We start from the raw sequence: 21,242 nt of genomic DNA, 5'->3' as shown, positions 1-21,242 counted from the left end.
ATGTCCATGATCCAATAAGACGAGAGACGAGGCAGTAAATGTAAATGAAATTTGATTGCTGCGTTTGCAACTATTGGCTGCTGACTAGTGATAATCGAATGTCACTAGTCGAGTAATTACTGCCTCGTCTCGTTGAACCACGGTTACATATACGACCATGCGTTGGATAAACAGTTTTTAGCGATCGCTACATATAAAGCTACCAATAGAACGTGACTATGACGTGCTCTATATCCATCGCATACTCGAGTTTACGTATTTCCGCATATCGTGTAAATAAAATATTCATTTTATAAAACGTTTATTATATATATACGATCTTTTCAGTATTTAAATTTATAAGACTCAATTTAATACTATATTAATTTATTAATTTAATATCATAATAATTTAGTAATAATACACACAGCAACAATTAAAGTAAGTTTTGAACACTGTGATGAAGATATATTTGGTAGGAAAAATTTGGATCCTGAAAACAATGTAAAATTTGTCATTTTAAAAAATAAACTTGTTTGCTTATTTTGTATAGAATATGAGTTATTACTTTTATCATTTGGATCTTGATTTCCACATTGGCGATAACCTAATGTTGCTTTTCGTTTTGTTGGAACATATCCTGGAATATACAAACTAGGTGTGTCTAATCGTCCAGTTGATATAAGTTTATTAAAATCTTGTTCTAAGGTGCTAGCAATTGGACCTAGATATGTAATTATAAAACATTATTATATATATTCAAGAAATTCCTACAAATTGTATATTTTTTTTATTACCCCTAAAATGCATTAAAAACTGAATGCATGCTCCACTATGTAAAATCTTCGTTTTTCTAGTATCTATGGATAACATCCAATCTGGAACACCCATAATTTTTCTTACATCTTCTAGAAATTGTGCCCTATAGTAAAAAAGTTGTAAAGATATTTGTACGTGAAATTTATGGTAAAATAAAATAACATGTTGTATGTGTACTTACACTACGAAGCGAGGTGGTTTTCTTATATTTGTATACTTCACAATGTCGTTATCAGGTTCAATGTTAGCACATGCAAATCTGTCAGTCCCAAAATTTTTGTCGAAAATAACGATAGATCTTCCCATTGCAGATACTGCTCCTGCTAATGGGAAATTTGAGTCTGTAAAAACTTGTCTTTGAAGTCCTATGTCGATAGGACCCAATCGACCTGATATATCTCCTACATAACATCTAAGTGGTAAATCAGGACCACATTCTTGTCTGTACAGATCATCCTGTGAAATAAAATTACTTTTATGAAAGTAACAATGGCATGTTAAGACAGAAATTTTATATGGTTCTGATTAATATTACATTTAAAGGATCTGCTAGCTGTGTAAAGTAGGGATTCCATATATAGCCACCAGCTACACATCTAGTATCCTTTACTTGAACAGCTGCATCTACTCCAACAGGATTTACATATATCGCCCAATTGTGGTTTCTTGTCTACAGTAATATATTTTTATATAATTTAAAATATATTAAATCTCTTTAAATGCTTTTATTAAGCATTATATGTACTCACAATATTACGATCGTGTTTTCCAGGATGTCGTAATTTTATTTCAATTACCGTTTCACTTTGACTACCATCATGGTGAATAAGTTGTGTCTGTAATTATTAGTGTTAAATCATATTTTATATTTTGATATCATTTAAATTTATAATACCATTCTTATATAGCCATATGCAAAACCTTGTGGATGATGAAAAGATGCAATTGCTCTTAATTCTATAGCCTCAGATGGCGAATATCCCCTTTCTATAGTTGAACAAGCCCATCTCAAAGAAAAGAATTGTTAGAGGATATATATATATTTGTGTCTGCATACAATTTAAATATTAATATAGATACCTTAAATTTTTTTGCTTTTTGTGAATCACTATACTTCGACCTAGTATACTGTTTAGTCCAAATAAAGGAAGTATTGTATCATTGAAAGTTTTCATATATCTTTTTCTATTTTCTAAAGTGCCAAACTTTCCACTGAGATCACCCATTTCATACTGATCAGTTGTTCCTTCTCCTGCAGATAGTGTGTTACTTACATTGATACCAAATGGATTCCAATGTCCATACAGGGATGTACTTTCACATGGAAATTCTAAATCTTGCTCAATTGGAGTCTAAAATATATAAACTTTCATGAAAATAAATAAAAAATATAAACAAATTTTATTATATTTCTGTTACCATATGTATGTGATATCCACTCATTTTCCCATCTAGACCATCAAGATTTAGTTCTATATTTGTGATATCATATTCATTTTGTTGTAAGAATTCTAATTTTCCTCTTAGCAAAATTGTTTCTCCATTTCCAAACCAGTCTCTTGCTACTGCTTTGCGATGGTATGTTTCACTAATTCTATATAGAATAATTGATATTTTAGTAATGTTTGTAATAAAATTTATTAGAAATATTTCATATGAAGTTTCTTCTACAAAATTACATCGAACATGCTAGTCTTTCTCCTCTTGCACGAGGTCCATGGTCATCATATATCACTAAACTTTTACCTAATATACTATGGGGACCTGACAAAGGTAACATTGTATCCGTGAAGAGTCTTCGTGTTAATAGGCTCCCATAAAACTTTTTGCCAGCAATGTCGACTGTACTATGTCTTGTTAGGTCACCCACACGACATAATGATGCTTCTGACATTGAACAATATTCACTAGGATTTGAATTCCATTCTACCTGATAAATTTAAGAGTAATATTTTTAGGAGAGAGCAATTGTATTATAAATAGAAAACAAGCATATTAGTGTTATTTTATTAATTACTTGTACCTTGTAAGGATTATAAGGTTCACCAGCGCTTAAACATCTGCCTGTCCAGTTATAATAATCTTTGCCTGGTGGATTATCATGAACCATCCACCTAAATATTTAACATTAAATTAGATGGTATTGACATATATATATATAATGGTTCTTTCTAGCAAAAAATTTGAAAAACATTATACCTGTGTAATCCTGAATTATTTAAAGCGTTACCATCTGCATGAACTAAATTTTCAATTATAATGGTAGTATCCATTTGAGGATCATTTTTAGGTTGACGAAAAATTATTTTCCCAACAATGGGATATCTGTATATTACTTGTGCAGTTATCATTGGTATTTGTCCAATATTATCTGGTAAATAAAGATTCAAGGTACCACAGATCCATGGTACGATGCTCTTATTATCAGTTTCATTATATCTGAGGAGCAACGTGTAATCGTCTTTAATAAGTAAGGATGAAAATAAAGCGGTAATTATAAAAAGTGAGCGTAAATAAGTACTTGTGAAGAACAAGGCTTCTGTGAATTACACTATGTGTTCCTGAGAGTGGAAGGTATGTATCCCAATAAATTCCATTAAGTTTGGCACTCCCTGGTAAGATATCATAATGATACGATCCTTCTTTACGACCTTGAAGTTTCCCAGAAAGATCACCAATAGCATATTGATCTTGAGTTCCAAGCCCTGAGTTACATAATTATTTAGGCATTGTTGAACGAACAAACTAGACTAAAGTAACGATTTAACTTGTTTACCTGCTGGTGGTACATCCATTATATTGATATTACTTGGATTATACATTTTCTTAGTTGTTTCGCATACTTTGGCAAAGTTATTCGAAGCTTTTATTGGATCTGGAGGTAGTTCATGAATATTATATGACTTTATCTTAGTAGCATAGCGTAATCTCGTTCCTAAATCATTGATTGGTGTCAATGATACGTTAACCCATGTTGGATCGAATGGAGTCACTTGAGATAGGGATACATCTCCTTTGATACCGTGAGAATTAATTAAAGTTCTGAATAGTTAAAAAATATGGGAAGAGATAATTTGATAAACATGTATAAATAAAATGGATAAAAGTTTTTCGTAATAATATGTTTCACTTACTTGGCAAGGATAGGTTTTCTATGATTAATTTTACTGCAATGTAAAATGGAATCATCATGTTTCGGATGGAATATGACTAAATATAATTGACGATGTGGTCCAAGTAAATCAGTAGAAGGTAGTAGAGACAACTTTGAATCTTTGTATACGGTTTTATATTCGTTACGATGATCTACAGCTACTTTTATCTTGCCTAAACGTGCATCGATATCACCAATCGCTTTACCATTGCCCGCGTTATCAGGATCAAAGACAGTTTGTAAAATGTTGCAACTTGATTTGTCTGAATGATAAATATTAAATAAATATATTTAATGAAAGTAAATCAGTATTTTGCAAATCCGATATATCTTATAAAAAAAGTTGTACCTTTACTGATGTCAAAAATGTCCGTCACATAAATTTTCCAATAATGTTCTGTGTATTTTGTACCTTGCAACTTTTTGTTATTAACATGATACAAATTTACATAAATTATTGTATCGCTAATATTATCACCACCGTGACCACCCAGCCATCGAAACCATACGCTTCCCGCTATAGTTTCGAGAAAACGTGCTTCCGCAAATTTCTCTACATTCTTTTCTAGTACCTAAGAACATTCGGAGAATTGCAATATTTTCGAAACAAACTTTACGTTTTACTTTATATTTTAAAAGTTACCGTTATCGAAGCACAGATGGTTCTGGATGAATATGTGTCTTGGAATATTAAACCTTTGCCCCATAAACCCATTTCTCCGGTTAAACTTATGTCCGAAATTTCCACTGATCCTGTTTCATTTCCAGGCATATCGAGCGGTCCAACAAGTTCCGTTAAGTCGATAATGCTACATGTTTATAGTAGTGATTTTTAAATAAAACGTGTGACAACAATATATGGGAAACAAATTTTTCCAAACAAGAAAAACACCTCTTTCCAATATGTTGTCTACTGCATCTATCGTTTATACGTGTGTAATCAACAGGAAACTCAGTAACTGACCAAAGCCATTGTTGGTCTGGATATTGAAGAGTAGTTTGAAGTGAGAATCGAATTCTTACGGATGTTTCTGTGACTTTTTCGAATCGAATTTCTCCATGAAGACCGCCAGAAGAAATATATGCGGCAAGACGCAGTGACAGGCCAATGGTAACTATAGAGAAATAAGCAAATAATTTATTAATTTAAATCGATTAATGATAAATTAGTTTATTTTCCGATTATTATATTACTGTGAACATTTATATATTTTTTTAACAGCATTAAACGCATCTTTTAAAGCTTTAAGAAAGATTTAACGATGATTAACAATATTAAATGCTAAAAATACGTATTTCCTTTTTATATGGACAAGCTTCACTCACCATAATTTAATAAAAAGATCCACCACATTTTGTTAGATCATAAGATAACATTTAAAATACGTTTTTTTTAGAGTAGTTTAAATCTTAATATTATTTTAACATAAAAATTTGTGATCTAGACCATACTACGACAAGCTGTTACCTTACAATGAAAACCAGTCAAGGCAAGGTTGTCTGTACTTTCTTATTTCTCCGAGCGGTTGTGGTGGGAGTGTTGTGTGGTCGTGAATAAGAAAAATGGTATGTAACTTTCTTATCGAGCAAGTATACAAAGTCATAGCGATTTGTATGGATACTTCATAAAAGATTAATTACAATATATACATGTTACATTATAATCATGATTAATTAATAAATTTATGTATCTATTGTATAGAATAAATGAAACAGAAAAATAATTTTAATTCTATTATTCGTGCAGCTCAGTAGAAAAGCGATAAATATGAATTTTTTTTCCAAAAATGAAATAAATATATCTAGAGGGTTTTATTATGCATTATATCGTAGTACCTGTTAGTAATGTGTATTTGGGAATGTCCCAAAATATGATGATGGACATAATCTCAGTGACATAATTCGGCGCATTGAAATAAGAGAAATAAATTCTAGGAACATATTTGTAATACGACTATGTGTCTAAGTAATAGCTGTATTTCTAGTGTATCGGTTGTTTATCAGTCTTCATAGAATGTCTTATCATGCGTTGACTCGTCGTTCAAAATTGCTAGATATTTACTGTCAATCCTCTCGAATACATTGGAGAATCTGATCAGCATCTATCGGTGCGTTACAAATTAAAGATTTTAGATATCTTTACGAAATAAAAGTATAGAGTTTGGGTATAGATGTGATTAGTTGAATAATATTTTTAGTTTTAAGCTATCTTCCTCGTTAACTTGTGATGCGTCAATATTTCATTAAATACTGAATTTGGCGGAAGTGAGCGAGCTTCGTTATATGACACTTATAGCGATTTTAAGCCAGGCTCTAATATTAAGTCGAGCCATATAAATAATTAACAATTAATTCTATCGTACTACTTTGTTGTTGAAAGTACGATAGTTGTAAATAATCTTTTGCACAGCAGATATCAATTATTCTTAATTTCCTTTATGACAATTCAGTTTCATGACAATTGAAATAAACCAAACTCGATAAATATCAAAGATACAGGGTTTATTAAACATTTGAATTCCTGTAATATGTATATAAGAAAGGGGAATAATGAAATATACAGTGTACCTTAATGTTTTCTGATCTCAAATATCGGACAGTTATTTTTAGTAACCACGTGCGTTGGTCATCCCGGTGCACAAACCGGAAATTCATGTTACTTCTGAAATGGATAATCCTTAAACATTTTCTCTTACTATCGTATTTCATTTATTATTGTAATTTTTCCTTAGACAATTTTCATCTCACAATTTTTACAACCATCATCGATACACGATAGATATATTTGCTATTATATTGCGCATAATATGAGTTAAATATAACTGCGAGCATACAAATTTTGCAAATATTTAGCAGAACTTTTAAATATTAACACCACAATTTTTAGTTCACGAGTTACAAATTTTTCAGAAATCATATTTTGTGAGCGTTGTATCGTATGTAATAATCGAATAGATAATAAGAGTTAAATTAGTTTAAACAATTACGATAATTTCTTTGATTTGTGACGGTGGAATCGGGACAGTCTACTACCGCTTTTGTACGATCGATGACCGCAAAAATGGTGACAGAAGATTTCTTCGATGCTCGATGTATGCAGGGCTAATCAGGGTTACGGAAGTCGCAAGGCCGGGGCACCGTCATAATCACTTTCCGAAGATCCTTGACTCACATTCTCGTTCTGAGAAGCAAATCTCAGCTGCGAAAAAGGGCTGTAAGGTGTTGGTCGTCAGTACAATCCTCGGCAAACTGTTTTAGTCGAAACATCGAAAGGGTTGCTATTTTGAGGCAGCTCGCACTAAATATGGTCAGATAGGCGTTGGCGTTATACCCGGGCAAAGCACCCCTGCTCAAGCACCAGCCATGTAGTGGGGGAGATCCACCAAAGTTACTTAGACAAGTTCACTTCTATGATTCGGACAGTTGGTTCGTTGTGACCATCTCGTACCATCCTCTTACAAACCAACTGTAGCCATGGTAAGTAAGCGCCGAGTACACCATGATACCACCGTGATTTCGGATTCAGGCGATCAGGAAATATGCGAAAAGTTCTGTTCGTTGAATTTCTTCTATACAGTGGGATATGTAGAAAGAAACGGAATGCCGAATATCGTACACGTGACTAGTGGTGGAAACATGTTTGACCTGTTGTACGAGGGTAAATTTCGATGAGAGATCGATGAATTAAATAAATTGTGTCTAAATTGTACGCCTGGTGAATGAATTCGTCAAAGTGCAGAACTTGCACTAAACATCGCGTATTTGTGTTAATGAAGTGTAAACAGTGATCTTCGTTAGATTTTTGGCTGTTAGCCATTCCGTACTTGGACCTTATTATTTGCCTTCCATCCTGTATATTCAAGTTGTTACATGTACTTTTGGATTTTAATAAATCTTTGCGATCATCTAATCTATGAAATTCCTAATCGGATTCTTAATTTTTGGATTTCTTAATAATTGGAATTTAATCGTCTATCTAAGTTAGTGGACTTTAGATTTAATTGAATTTTGTTTATGTAAAAATCTGTACTATCAAATTTCATTTAATTTCCATGTATACCTTCGTTTATTTGTTAGATATATTATAAAAGTAAAAATAAAGATAAAAGAATTACGTAACCAAATAGTAATTCGAGAGGCTGTACGGGATAAACGGTCTATATTTGTCCTGGCTTCTTTTCAACTATACCGTACGTGATAGAAGGGTCCTATTTTTAACTCTTATGAGTAACGCCCTCCGAATTTTCTTCGATGTTATCCAAGCTAGCTTACTGCCAGCTAAATATAGTAATAGCGATAATTCTTTATTTCCGCATATCTTTCGGCTTTACGGTGATTTCCATTTAATTAATTATTAGATAATAATTGGCAAGATTTTTATTTATTTACCACTTGGTTTCTGTTCCTTGCAAGTAATTTATATTAAATATTTTACCAAACCGACTCTTTTGTTTGTTTCACATTTTAAATAAATTGAAACATTCATTTTTACGAAAATAATACGACGAAAAAGATTTTTCTACGATTTATCGCATACTAAGCGCTTTTAAATTCGACATTTCGTTTACAATAATTAAATATTGGAAAATACTTAATTTTTTGGTAAAATGAGTATTTTAAAACTCGAGAAATCGCAAGTTACACTTGTACAGACACTAAACGGTGCGGAAGAGTAAGTGCAAGTTTGGCTGAAATTTTTATATTTTTATATCCTCGTTTCGTTTCAATAAAAATTACGCCGGATTATTGTAGGCGGATAAAGAGAAGAAGAAGAAGACGAAAAAGAAGGAGGAGGCAGCGCCTGCTCCTGCACCAGAACCAGAACCAGCACCTGCACCAGCAGAAGAAAAGCCACCAACTCCTACCGGTACCCCTAAAGAATCTGGTTCGACTAGAGCAAGCAGTCGGGGTAGCCGCAAAGCTAAACGCACTGGATCCAGCGTGTTTTCTATGTTTACTCAGAAACAAGTTGCCGAATTTAAAGAGGTACGTTCAAATGCCGTTTCAACGATATGCGAGTAATTATCCAAAAATTTGCCATCGTACAGCGAACTATACAGTGAAACTTCATTATTAAATGCTTGCTGCATCAGTTACCGCAGTTTCTGCGAAGGGAAACGAGATATCTCGCTGTATATCGTTCTATGGTGAAGATAAATGAAATGTATTTAAAGTATTAAATACGTTAAAATAATAATTTTAATTAGTTATTTAATAAGTTATTTAATAAGTTGGTCGTAACGTCGATCGAATCATTTTCGAATAAATAAAATTAAAATTAAAGCGTTGAAGAATACGAGTTGCAATTATTATTTGGATGTACTTATGTGCATTTCATTTTGTTCCACCAGGCATTCCAACTTATGGATCATGATAAGGATGGTGTAATTGGAAAGAACGACCTTCGTGCCACTTTTGACAATGTCGGTCGTTTGGTTACCGATAAAGAACTTGACGAGATGCTAGGTGAAGCTCCTGGTCCTATCAACTTTACCCAGTTACTCAACTTGTTCGCAACTCGCATGTCGGGATCAGGTATCAACATATAAATTTACCAGATGATACGATTAGCCCCTCTTTGCCAATTTATATATGTATATTAAATTAATCGCAATTTCTTCTATTTTAGGTTCCGACGACGATGAAACCGTAATTGCTGCGTTCAGTACCTTCGACGTAAACGGAAAGATTGATGGTGAAAGGTAAGCGATAAGAGCTATTGGTATTGTAAGATTATTCATTTCTCGGAAAAAAGGATAGAGAAAGGAGTAGAAAATTAAATAATCCCGTGAAATATACCGAAATATCTCGGAAAAGAAGTTGAGTAGCTTTCTAAAATTATGAAAATTATTCGTTTTCCTTCCGTCATAGATTGAGGCACGCTTTGATGACATATGGTGACAAATTCACCGCGAAGGAGGTCAATGATGCTTATGATAATATGTACATTGATGACAAGGGATTTATCGATACGCAAAGCCTTATCGCAATGTTAACTGGTGCGGGAGAGGAAGAGGAGGAGTAACTTTAAGTGATCTTCAACATTAAAAATGTCTGTTAAAAAAAACTCTGTTCATTGAAAACAAAGTCTCGTATTAGCGTTAGGTCTGCTTCATCCATTTCCAAGTGACGAAATTTGATTGAAAAGCGAACACGAATTACTTACTTTTCATTGTTTCTTGACGATATAGCTTTTCAAAGGAAATCCTTTTAAGGATGCAAGTTGCAAAGATCGTGAGAAATAGCATTAGGTTCTTGGAAGTGGAAACAGCCCTTCTGCCGAAAAACGAGGCTTTGACTCTCCATATTATTGTTCATATAATAAAATTACTTTAAAACTTTACAATGATCTTCCTAATTTTGATCCGTCACAAATATCAACAGCAGGAATAGGTAAAAATAATAGAAATTTGCAATATCATTTGTTTGTTAAGCATTATAAATCTTCTTCCTCCAAAGTTTTTCAAAGATTTTAAGCAATTTTGAACGAAAAGCGATTTTATATAACTCATCGAATTAGAGAATAATTCTAAGATATATATATATATATATATATATATATATATCTTAGATATATATATATATATATATATATATCAAGTATTATTGCGTTCTTTGCATTTTGTATACTTGTAAAAAGAATAAAATGATGTTTATTAGTAACATATATTGAATAAGATGTACTTATTCATAACTCTGCACATAAAAATATGTCATATTAAATTGTAAACTTTGTTTAATATTGCCTAAATATTATAATTCCACCAGATGAAATTGTGAGTTGTGCAACGTCGTGATTTGGTCTAAAATTAATTTTTTTATTTTAAAGAAGATAATGGTTTTGTTCGTACGATGTTCTTCTGCTTCAAGTTTGGCACTGTATCAAATTACATACGTGCCGATGACAATATAGCGAACTAAATTTAACTTATAAACACGTTCACAATTATATCGAATATAAGGAGTAGAATCAATCGTTGTATAATTCGCGATGAATAATCTATTGTAATCTATAGTACTGTTGTTCAATTTGAAATTCCAAGATTACAGAGAATTTCGGTGATTCGAAAATTTCCACGGTTTATTAAAATTACTCATACTTGTTCTTTCTATTTAACTTTATTACTATCTTGTTACAAATCCTGTGGACGTATTATAATTTACGTATTTTATATAATCAAATTTCTTCTAACCATTTATTTTAATATTTTATAAATCTCATAAATTTGTGATAATAACATTTTTAAATCAAAACGAACAAATTTTTCATTTTCAACATTACTTAAACGTGTACGCCTATAAAATGAAAACTGGAGGAATTATTCTACTGTATCCACGGTTCCCTGTTTTAGTATAGTGAAATATGACATTGCGGAGCTCATAATCTGTGACACGAAGAAAATATACTGTTATTAATTAATATAGAAAACTACGAGAATCGTTAATAAATACCTTGGTAAAAGTTTCCAGGGATATAGGAAAGAAGCCACAGGCGGTGAGATAACAGGCTCGCCTCGACCTCATGAGTACGAGTTGCAAATCCTTTCGTGCCATTTCTCCAAACTTGTCCATTGGTAAATATATCCATGGTGTAGCGTACGCAGCATTAGCAGTGTTCACGCTTTCTTGTACTAGGGCATTACAACTGTACGTGAAGATCCATAGCTGACATATGTTAGTCGTTAAGAAAGATACAAGAGAAATGCGCCATGAAAGTGACAGCTTCACCTGTGAATCATGATGCATTACGAGCGCAAATTTTACAGCAACGACGATGGGATATTTAATTTGTTCAAATCGAATATCTCGTTTTAAACGAGAAAAATAAAATCAGTAACGTTGAATTTGTAATATACTAACCAGAAGCGCTTGATATCCGACGAAACAAATCAATATGCTAAACGTTAACACTTGTCCCAGTATAATTATCGTAAATATCTCTTCGAGCGTGGTACAGAATTCAATGAGAGCTTGATGCTGTTGAATGCATTTTTTAAATATGGCGTAAAATTCAGCCGAAGAATCCAGGTTTGTATCTTGATCAAATTTAACATTGTCTTTCAGGCTTAGCACATTGGCTATTCTGTATTGTAATATGCGAAACTGACTAGCTACATGTAAGCACATAATACAAAATATGTTGTCGACGCAAAGATAACATACGCCAACCTGATACAAAGTCAAAGCCTATACGCACATAATAATTACAATTACAATTATTATTTACAGATACATGAAATCGCCTAAGATTTTTATGTAAAATAGAAATAATATTGTACCTGTATCAAGTACGTTATTTCATAATATGGCGAGACATTCAATGGTAGGTCCAAGTACATATGGAATATAGGTACCCTATCTGACGCGTTCTTCCCAATATTTGCTAAAATCAGATTGTCGATGAATTAATTTTTTTTTTAGAAATAAACCCATTTAAACCAGAAAATTGATAGACTGACATATTAGTGGCCTGAAGATGTAACTAAAGATAGTAGATTGAGAGAGAAATGAGAAAACGCAGACGAAGTAGATGCACATTCGTTTCGCATCTGCTAGGACCGATTTTTCATATTGATTGTAGTTGAAATGCCAGAAATTCTTCTGCATATACAAGACTAAATAAAGAAATTTTTTCTTATGTATAAATATAATTAACAATTTAAATAGATCCATGAATAGTCCCAAACTATTGCACGCGATATAAGTGCTGACCTAAAACATTAAAATTAAGAAAGTTACAAGCATTATGTAAAATTCTCGATACACTTACACTGAAATCTCCCCAAGAGAAATAAAGGCCCCTCAATTGCATCCACATATTAAAGATAATTGCGAGAACAGTATACGTCACTAAGGCATTTCTGAACCATTTCTCAACGAGGCTAGTGCTTAACCACAAGCCGACGATCTTTAGATAGAAAACTGCTACACTGAAAGAAACGTCTTTATGATATTTCGAGCTCATATTGGATTTCAAACGATCAGACACACCGATTCGGAATTTATAGGGGAGTCGGTCTATTAATTATCGAAAAGTTTCGAAAGCAATTGCATCGATATATCGTGCCTTTGATCTCCCAATCGTCCTCTATCCTCATTCGTACGCCTTATATTTTGCGTAATGCATGCGATCAACCAGTTATGCATGATTTAAAACTTACCGTGGGGCTGAGTGGTGGGTGGCAGTTGGATGTGGCGACGGGGAAGTAGAAGATTAATATATGTATGCAGTCTGACGGAAAACGTTGACGTCTTGTGTGTTGTTTTAAGAAAAGAAGATTTGATTTTGAAAGAGTTCATTAATTTGGTAATAGTGAAAAATCTGTGAATATTTTTATTGCTAATTGTGGGATACGAATGCATATACAAACACATATGGGTCAATAGATAATTGATACTGTTATTTATTCATTGAAAATTCAAATAATGTACAGCAACGAATTGCTGTATCTACCTACGTCTATACACGATGTACACCGTTATAGAATTAACATGTATTATGGAATGGCTTCTATACACTGTTTTAGCAACGTAAAGTACGATGCTGCGATACTTAAAATGAACTATTACATTTCGTTAATCAGACGTAGCTTGTAGTTACTATTACCTAATCTTTACCGATCACTTGAAAAATTAGTTGTAGTATCGCCTTTTACATAAAATCAGCGGAGTGTGTTTAAACTTTTGCTCGTCACTGTATGTGCTATTATAATATATTTTATTATCCTTTTAAATCTATCGAGCAACTTATTTGTCTTATTTCTCTCTCCGCAGGGAGGACTCGCTTATGTGAGTCTATGGGAGCTGGCAAATTCACATTCCCGCAGCCAGGGAGGACCGTCGGGGGCAAGCGTCCCGCTTACGTGAGTCCTCTATGTACAGGGAAGGTCGCCGGGAGAGCGGCCTTGGGTAGTAGCGCACCCACGATCCTGACGCGAAGGGTGAGACCGTCGGGATATTTTTGCCTGGTACGTTGTATCTTAAGGCTCCCGTTAACGTGAGTCTCATCTGGGTCTGCCGAGCACGGTAAGCCGGTATCCGGCCGGCAGAGACGTGGCGGTACATCCACAAAGATAGTCCCACCAATGACTAAGTATGGTACCACGGGAGTCGAGCGTAAGCCCAGAGGGTGTAGCGAGCCCTCGATTCGACCAATTATGGGTTTGGACTCGTGGTGGCAGTGGTTGATGGCCAAGTGCTGGCAAGAGGGTTAATTTAAGGGGTATTGGCTCCCCCGAATGGCCTTCGGCGGGTGAGCAGCATTCCACTTGCTTCGGAACCGTCCCGGGAGACGGTAGGGTTTGGAAAGCGCCCCGTTCGCCCCTGAGACGAGTGAAAGTCCCTGCAGGCCTAACTAATCCAGGTAGCATGGTACTGGGCACCTCGCGCGCTGGTTGGGCGTAACCCCAACCCCTATGGCCCTAGGGGTGCCCGGGTACTGTATGGCAAAATAGCCGAGGTAAGCATCCGTTACCAAAACACGACGACTTGTCTTATTTCTCTAAAACTTTTTGTTAAAAAGTTCGCGCCCGTTTACTTTTACGTTTCTATGTTTCTTTCATATGTTCTTTTGTTTTATATATTTAATAGTTAACGTTGGCATACTATTATACGTAGTACATATACATAATACGCAGTATATGAACAGGATTGATGAATTATGCATGATTCCTGGATTAAGAGACCCTCTGTGAAATCGAACCACTGTCAACAGCTGTGCTGCTTTGGGAAAGGGAAACTTTGCATGTTAAACGTAGCATATAAGACGAGGTAGTTGTAATTTTCATCAAATTTTTAGAAAGGCAGGGAATAAGATTTATAGCAAAAGAACAGTGATCTTTTGATACATTAGAAACGTAGCGTACCAATTGAGAACGGAGGAAATAAGGATAACGGATCGACTTGTGCCGTGATTTCTGTTTGTGATACGACCAATTTTAAATTCAACTACTTTGTCGATTAACGAGATAAATTCCTGAAACTTATCCGTAGAATCCGAATTTGAATCTTGGCCGAGTCTTTATCCTTGTCTTCTAAAGTCGGCGTATTGATTATTCTGTACTGTAATATACGAAATTGGATAGCCACATGCAGGCGATATAATGCGAAATAAGTTATCAACGCAAAAATAACATATGCCTTCATGATATAAACATAGAGCCTGCAGAAATGCAACGAAAACATGCACATCATCATATCAGTATGCATTGTCTTAAAAAATTTTATGTGCATACTTGAAATGCGTACACTTTAATACAATAGTTATTGTTATATGTATATATATTGTTAAAATGAAGTGAATTTTCAGTTAAGAACTTGTTTCGTTTTCTTTTTCTTTATATTGTGACGCAACTGTAAGATATCACAATATAACTACAGGTATTCTTTTCATGTGCAAGAAAAACATTTAATATGTTTTGATACGGTCAGATCATGTATATGTAATATATCTACTGGAAGCTGATAGGTAATATTGATATTTGATTAATTTTTATTGTTACAGAATTCCAGTCCTTTTCAATCAATTTAATTTATAATTTATAGGGACGAACACTACAAGGCTATGTACGACACTATTTACACTATGTATACTGTCACGATTAACATATGTCACGGAGTCTCACTCTGTCTCAGCAGTGTAAAATATGATGTTGCTGTACTTAGTACCTGCGAAAGACGAAACGCACGAGCGATGTATTCAAGAAATTCAATCATGTTTTAATGTTTAAAGCTTAGACGTTGCAACCATATGTATACCGATAGATATAATTTTATTTAAGCCTTACAGTGTTACTTACGCTAGTGTATGTTTCTAGAGATACGACGAAGAAACCTTTGCCTGTTAAGCAACAAGGTATGTGCGATCGCAGGATAATCAGAGTCAAATCTTTTCGCATCATTCTTCCGTTTGTGGACATTGGCAATATTAGCCAAGGTCCTTTGTACGCTGCGGTGGCTACGCTCGCACTTTCTCGTATGATACAGTCACAGCTGTAAGTGAACATCAACAATTGGCATAGGCATGCCAATATATGGCAAATGAAAATCACGCGTATCGAGGTAGATGCGTCTGCCTGTAAAAAGATATTATAATATATTCATAGATTATTGTAATAACGTCATTCGGTATTGTCAAAACATAAACATAAGTAATAATAATAACTGTAAATGACGCTGATAGTACGAAGTATTGTAGGTAGTAACAATATTAGAAATTCAAAACTCATTACCTCGGATTTTTGCATTGATCGTAGAAATCTTCTATCTAAAAGATATAAATGCATATAAAAATTAGTCATTCGTATTAACGCGCTATACTAACCATAAGCACCTGATATCCATCGAGGCAAATTAACAAGCTGAACATCAATACTTGCTCCAGAATAATCAAACTGAATACTTCCTCTAATTTCCCGCAATACGCAATAAGCGCCTGATGTTGCCGTATATATTTTTTGAAAATGCTATAACATTCATTCGCAAGGCACGATACTCCCGTATTTAATATTTTATCTCTACTTTGTTCCATTTTTTTCATTAAATCTGGCATGTTTGCGATTCTATACTGCAATACTCGAAACTGACCAGCCACGTGTAAATTCATGATGCATAAGAAGTTATCGAAACAAAAGTAACTTATTCCAATATGATATAAAGATAAAACCTACGAATTTCAATTAAAGTAATATTATTCAATACGATGAGAACTTTTTGGTGTTAAGATTATACGATAATACAATATATCGATAATATGACAATACCTGTAGAACGAATATTATTTCATAGTATGGTGTTACGGTGAGTGGAAAGTCAATCCACATGTTGAATGGAAGCACCCTGTCTGTCTCGTTTCTTCCAATATTTGCTGAAACAGATGTTTAAGTAACTTGTTTCTTAATATACATATACATATACGCATATATGTGTATAATAACGGTAAAATTTCCAGTAACTTTGTACGAGAAAAAACGTGTACAATAACGTAAATTTTTATTTAACGTAATCATACAGACACTTCGTATTTTAATAAGAATAAGGATTTTCAAATTAGATTATATTTTTATCCGTCTTGATTAGTCGACTTACCGACAAGTGGGTTAATAATGTAAGAGGCAACAGTGGCCAGAGTAAAAAGTGTAAAGAAACAAATGAAAAATGTACATTTTCGTTTACAATTGATTACAATTTTTCTTTCGTAATCGTTGTAATTTCCATGCAAAAATTTTCGTTGCAGGTAAAGTATTAAACGAAAAAAATCTTCTTTATGCGCAAGCAAAACGAGTATCTTGATAAACGGCATCATTAACGACAACATATTGCATGCATCGAAAAGGCAGGCCTATGAAAAGTCGATGCAAGATGTTAGAAATAGGATCGCTTAGAGATAAAAGTGCCTATTATTTCTAACGAGTATATTTGTTTGCTACAATAAATAATGCATGCATTTACTACAGTAACGTAATCACGAAAGTTTTCAGATTACGCTGTATTTATATTATACAATGCAATTTAAATGTATTTACAGCAATACATAATTTATTTATATAAAGGAAACGATATTAATTTATTATCGATACACTTACGCTAAAATCACCCCACGAGTAATACATATCCGTGGTTTGCAACCACATGGCGAAGGTGATCGCGACCAACGTGTAACCCACCGTAATATTCCTAATGCGTTGCTCGGATCGTTCGGTCGCCATCCATAATCCTACGAGCTTCATAAAAATCGACGTCAATCTGACAGATATATCGTCAGTCTTGATAAAACTCATCGTATTTCTAATAACCGGCTGCTATTGTACGTTCGGATATTGAACTCGTGCACTCGTACACACTCTGCATTGATTGTTCCAATATATCGGGGACGATCAATCGCTTTGATCTAGTCGCGTCCTTATTAAGCGATTGCTCGCTTCATATTTATTCCATATTACCATCCATAGCCGATAATTTAGTAGAATGATAATAGAACAAAGAAAAATAGGAAGAGAAAAAGAGAAGAAGAAAGAGAGTAAAAGGTATTGATGATACACGAGGGGAATAATGTATGGATTGGACTGATGCGTTATGCATGATTACGAGAACCGTTCGGCATACAGCTGCGTCGCTTTACAAAAGGAAAATTTAACAATAGCTTAGTAAATTATAGCATGCAATTTAAGAAAATTGCAATTTACTTTGCCTTGTCGAAAGGTGGAGGATATAGCGAAAGGAGAATAACTCTTTTGTGAGTTGAAGTTACATTAGTAATAGATTGGTCTGTGATGTGATAAAATGAATCGAAAAATGATTTTTCCTGTATTTTTTGATACTTTGCAAGTGAATGAAATTTTACAAGGTATTTAGTAATTGTACGCCTGAGATTCTGTACATGAAAAGATAACCTTTATTTCTGTCTTCTTTTTTAAAAAACCTATACGTACGATTTCCTATAATCATCCAGACAATCTAAGCGCATTGTGCCCACTGAATTAATCGGAAACGTTTGTTATTAATTATGTTTCATTTTTGGTTACGTTGTTACTTAACAATGTAAAATATGACATTGCGGTACTCAAAATCTGTAAAACGTACACATGTATTTTAAACATCGTGGATAGTTTTCACACATGTATAGTTCTCGTTACTAATCGTAAGAAAGAAAAAAGAGGAAGAAAAGATTGACGTTGGGTAATCGAGGAAGACCATAACGTACTGTGTTTCTTATAGGTATTGTACCGACCTTAGTATAAGTTTCCAGCGACACAGGAAAAAATCCATTTGCGGTCAAACAGCAGACTCGCCTGGAGCGCTCTATTGTCATTATCAAATCGTTTCGAAGCATCTTCCCATGTTTGTTCATTGGCATAATCGTCCACAGCGCTGAATATGCTCCTATAGCAACGTTATCACTGTGTTCTATTACATCATCGCAGCTATAGGTGAACATAAACAATAAGGACAACGCGCCGATTAGGAGAAAGACGAAAATAGAACGTCTTGCAGAGTTAGTATTAGCCTAAGAAAAAGTAACATTTAAAAGAGAAAATATGCTTTTATCATAGAAATTCTTTTTTGCGAGGAGAAGAATTCTATGTACGATAGAACTCTTCTATATACATAGGTTATGATTATGTTTATATTTTATAATAATGATAATAAAGATGAATCGCTGAAAGTTCATTTCTGAATTATGTACAAGCATTCACAATGAGGGCGTTTTAAACACGTGAAATACTAACCAATAACACTTGATAACCGAACAGGCAAATTAACACGCTAAATACCAGCACCTGTATAAGTATAATCACCGTGTACACGTTTTCTAGCGTATTGTAATAATTGATCAGTGCTTGATGTTGTTGAACGTACTTCCTAAATGTCTCGTAAGTTCTGTGTACATGCTTCGTCAGTATCGACATCTTATTTTGCTCGCTTATCTGATATTTTATGTTACATAGTTCTGAAAATCTATATCGAAGTATGCGAAATTGACCGCCCAAGTGTATGGCCATGACGCAGAAAACATTATCGAAGCAGAAGTAGCAGATTCCTATATAAGATAGACTCATAATCTGCAAGAAAGAAAAATCGTTTCCTCTTATATAATTTGTTGTAGAAATTTAGCGCTGCTTATCGAATATTCAGTAATTTCAATATATGTATTTATATCGTAGTAACGAGATGAATCTCATTGCTGTCTATTTTTTTCGGTTGGTCGTAAATATATCAAACTGTTAGAAATTTATTTCGGTACGAATAAAATTTATTATATAGCGAATAAGTACAAATATAAAGACAAGCTATTAAATTACTAGTTACTAGGAAAATGCAAAAATTTAAAATACCTGTGCAAAAAATATTAGTTCATAGTAAGGAGATTGCGACAAAATACCTATCCACATATTAAATGGAAGTTCCCTTGTGGATTCATTGTTTCCAATTTGTGCTGCAATAAACGCGTGAATGATTCTTTGCTTTCGTATGCGTTATACGTTTTAAATGTCGTGTACACTTTAAATAAAAAGGTTTTTGGTTCTTGCATATTTTAACCTACCAATAAACGGCGTGGTTATATAAGATAGTATAGCACATATTCCAATGGAGGTAACGCTAGAGATGAAAAGGGCGCAAATCTTTCTGCAATCATTCAAAATTTCTTTCTCGTGAAAATCGTATTTAACAGCCAAAAAATGTTGTTCCATGTACACGACGAGATTCATAAATTCCTTTTTGTGCATCACTATAACGCACACCTTGACTAAGGTCAGTACCAAACTCATAGTATTGGCAAGAGCATAAAGCGTATCCTGAAATTAATAATTTGAAGTAATAAGATATAGCAAAAAGTATCGTTGATCGAATGAATAATCAAGCAGTTAATCTATAGGAAAATGGAATTACAATATTAGTATATAAAAAATGATAATTATTTTAAAATAAATATTAACTATGGATCAGTGATTGAAATATTGATTAATTAAACTTCTATTCCAGCATATTATTTCCCTACGAATTCTCATCGTTAAATTCTTGGAATACTGCCAGTGTTTGTAGAATCGACTGATCGATTATACAATAAATATGAAACGACCGAATATACTCACGCCATTGTAGAACCAAGTAAAATACAAATCTCTGCTCAAGACGATCATACCAAATATCAAATTCCAAACTGTGTAGGTGAATATAATTTTCATCCGGCGTTCATCCGCGGGATCATTAGCTATCCATAGGCCAATGTGCCTTAAGAAGAAAGCCGACAATCTCATCGATATGTCCGACTCTTGTTCCGTTTGCATGTTCGTTCCGTTTGATCGTCAACCGTGTAAAGCTGTCACTTACGTATCATATGAAACTCTGTAACAATAGTTGCTTCGCGTTCTTAGTTTCTTGCTGTTTGTTTATTCTCTCTTCTTATTTTTTGCTTTTAATTTATTTGTCAGGAAAGTGTTACGAATGGCGTGAAACGCAGAAACGATCACAATCTTTTACTGGAGATCGAAAAAGAAAATAACAGGTTCACCATGTATTTGATTGACGATGGACGTATGTTGCATTATTTATGGGGGCCGGCGCGTATTATGGATCATTATTTCCTGAACTGAAGGTCCGAGTGAGGTATTATATAATGCGGCGCTAGACGTCGTTCGCTTTTTATGAAATTAGTGGTAAAATGGAAAATGCTTTGTTTTTGTGTTTTGTTGCTACAAAAAAGGAAGAATGAAAATGGTGAAATCGGAATTATTTGATATTATTGCACTGTGGTTATTATGAAAAATTGTTTTTTCCTTTGTGTTACCTA

General features: G+C 33.8%; 5 protein-coding genes across 13 annotated transcripts; 1 reads left to right on the top strand and 4 right to left on the bottom strand.

Annotated features, from left to right (window-relative positions):
• Positions 1–214: 214 nt before the first annotated feature.
• LOC122575665 lies at positions 215–7,126 on the bottom strand. Of its 8 annotated transcripts, none has more exons than XM_043744963.1 (19): positions 6,940–7,126; positions 6,521–6,614; positions 4,845–5,067; positions 4,596–4,761; positions 4,302–4,524; positions 3,933–4,215; positions 3,575–3,840; positions 3,320–3,503; positions 2,998–3,237; positions 2,822–2,912; positions 2,478–2,728; positions 2,218–2,392; positions 1,879–2,150; positions 1,694–1,805; positions 1,548–1,634; positions 1,334–1,468; positions 980–1,254; positions 777–901; positions 215–703 (listed from the first exon to the last, which is right to left on the bottom strand). In XM_043744963.1, the coding sequence occupies exons 4-19, from the start codon at positions 4,722–4,724 to the stop codon at positions 381–383; spliced, it is 3,171 nt and encodes a 1,056-aa protein (XP_043600898.1). In that variant the 5' UTR covers positions 4,725–4,761; positions 4,845–5,067; positions 6,521–6,614; positions 6,940–7,126; the 3' UTR covers positions 215–380. The 8 variants fall into 8 exon arrangements, with proteins under 8 accessions (XP_043600898.1, XP_043600901.1, XP_043600896.1 ...); XM_043744966.1 differs by having other exon boundaries at positions 6,986–7,126; XM_043744961.1 differs by lacking the exons at positions 6,521–6,614; positions 6,940–7,126 and adding an exon at positions 5,279–5,410 and having other exon boundaries at positions 215–472; positions 548–703.
• Positions 7,127–7,291: 165 nt separating this feature from the next.
• Positions 7,292–10,295, top strand: LOC122575681 (myosin regulatory light chain 2). The gene is made up of 5 exons (XM_043744987.1): positions 7,292–7,429; positions 8,705–8,938; positions 9,304–9,487; positions 9,582–9,654; positions 9,824–10,295. The coding sequence occupies exons 1-5, from the start codon at positions 7,427–7,429 to the stop codon at positions 9,975–9,977; spliced, it is 648 nt and encodes a 215-aa protein (XP_043600922.1). The 5' UTR covers positions 7,292–7,426; the 3' UTR covers positions 9,978–10,295.
• On the bottom strand, positions 10,119–13,626 carry LOC122575674 (odorant receptor 13a-like). The gene is made up of 6 exons (XM_043744976.1): positions 12,723–13,626; positions 12,412–12,664; positions 12,232–12,335; positions 11,813–12,139; positions 11,405–11,680; positions 10,119–11,337 (listed from the first exon to the last, which is right to left on the bottom strand). Exons 1-6 carry the CDS (start codon positions 12,915–12,917, stop codon positions 11,272–11,274), a joined length of 1,221 nt encoding a protein of 406 aa, XP_043600911.1. The 5' UTR covers positions 12,918–13,626; the 3' UTR covers positions 10,119–11,271.
• Positions 13,627–15,527: 1,901 nt separating this feature from the next.
• Positions 15,528–17,738, bottom strand: LOC122575683 (odorant receptor 13a-like). The gene is made up of 6 exons (XM_043744989.1): positions 17,536–17,738; positions 17,039–17,291; positions 16,714–16,817; positions 16,275–16,616; positions 15,751–16,026; positions 15,528–15,619 (listed from the first exon to the last, which is right to left on the bottom strand). Exons 1-6 carry the CDS (start codon positions 17,728–17,730, stop codon positions 15,563–15,565), a joined length of 1,227 nt encoding a protein of 408 aa, XP_043600924.1. The 5' UTR covers positions 17,731–17,738; the 3' UTR covers positions 15,528–15,562.
• A 659-nt stretch (positions 17,739–18,397) lies between these two features.
• LOC122575670 (odorant receptor 13a-like) lies at positions 18,398–20,890 on the bottom strand. 2 transcript variants are annotated; one of them, XM_043744973.1, is made up of 6 exons: positions 20,545–20,890; positions 19,995–20,247; positions 19,786–19,886; positions 19,180–19,512; positions 18,681–18,956; positions 18,398–18,519 (listed from the first exon to the last, which is right to left on the bottom strand). In XM_043744973.1, exons 1-6 carry the CDS (start codon positions 20,737–20,739, stop codon positions 18,454–18,456), a joined length of 1,224 nt encoding a protein of 407 aa, XP_043600908.1. In that variant the 5' UTR covers positions 20,740–20,890; the 3' UTR covers positions 18,398–18,453. The 2 variants fall into 2 exon arrangements, with proteins under 2 accessions (XP_043600908.1, XP_043600907.1); XM_043744972.1 differs by lacking the exon at positions 18,398–18,519 and having other exon boundaries at positions 18,583–18,956.
• Between the last annotated feature and the right edge of the window lie 352 nt (positions 20,891–21,242).

The sequence above is a fragment of the Bombus pyrosoma genome, linkage group LG15 (assembly GCF_014825855.1).
Source record: "Bombus pyrosoma isolate SC7728 linkage group LG15, ASM1482585v1, whole genome shotgun sequence".
NCBI classification, from domain to species: Eukaryota; Metazoa; Arthropoda; class Insecta; order Hymenoptera; family Apidae; genus Bombus; species Bombus pyrosoma.
Note: the sequence above shows the minus strand (reverse complement) of the source record. Positions and strands in the feature narration are given on the sequence as shown.

Bases quoted from the DNA above. Each gene is read 5' to 3' on its own strand.
- LOC122575665 (XM_043744960.1), bottom strand. From the start codon at position 5,306: ATGTGGTGGATCTTTTTATTAAATTATG. The intron at 3,238-3,319 runs GTACTTATTTAC...GTTGCTCCTCAG, and splicing joins AGAAGCCTTGTTCTTCACAA to ATATAATGAAACTGATAATA. The intron at 1,469-1,547 runs GTGAGTACATAT...ATATTACTGTAG, and splicing joins GAAAACACGATCGTAATATT to ACAAGAAACCACAATTGGGC.
- LOC122575681 (XM_043744987.1), top strand. The intron at 8,939-9,303 runs GTACGTTCAAAT...TTGTTCCACCAG, and splicing joins AAGTTGCCGAATTTAAAGAG to GCATTCCAACTTATGGATCA. The intron at 9,488-9,581 runs GTATCAACATAT...CTTCTATTTTAG, and splicing joins AACTCGCATGTCGGGATCAG to GTTCCGACGACGATGAAACC.
- LOC122575674 (XM_043744976.1), bottom strand. From the start codon at position 12,917: ATGAGCTCGAAATATCATAAAGACGTTTCTTTCAGTGTAGCAGTTTTC. The intron at 12,665-12,722 runs GTAAGTGTATCG...TTAATGTTTTAG, and splicing joins TCTCTTGGGGAGATTTCAGT to GTCAGCACTTATATCGCGTG. The intron at 11,681-11,812 runs GTTAGTATATTA...CATGATTCACAG, and splicing joins TCGGATATCAAGCGCTTCTG to GTGAAGCTGTCACTTTCATG.
- LOC122575683 (XM_043744989.1), bottom strand. From the start codon at position 17,730: ATGAGTTTTATCAAGACTGACGATATATCTGTCAGATTGACGTCGATT. The intron at 16,818-17,038 runs GTAAGTCGACTA...CATCTGTTTCAG, and splicing joins CATTATTAACCCACTTGTCG to CAAATATTGGAAGAAACGAG. The intron at 16,027-16,274 runs GTTAGTATAGCG...ATCTTTTTACAG, and splicing joins ATGGATATCAGGTGCTTATG to GCAGACGCATCTACCTCGAT.
- LOC122575670 (XM_043744972.1), bottom strand. From the start codon at position 20,739: ATGCAAACGGAACAAGAGTCGGACATATCGATGAGATTGTCGGCTTTC. The intron at 19,887-19,994 runs GTAGGTTAAAAT...CGTTTATTGCAG, and splicing joins TATAACCACGCCGTTTATTG to CACAAATTGGAAACAATGAA. The intron at 18,957-19,179 runs GTTAGTATTTCA...ACTTTTTCTTAG, and splicing joins TCGGTTATCAAGTGTTATTG to GCTAATACTAACTCTGCAAG.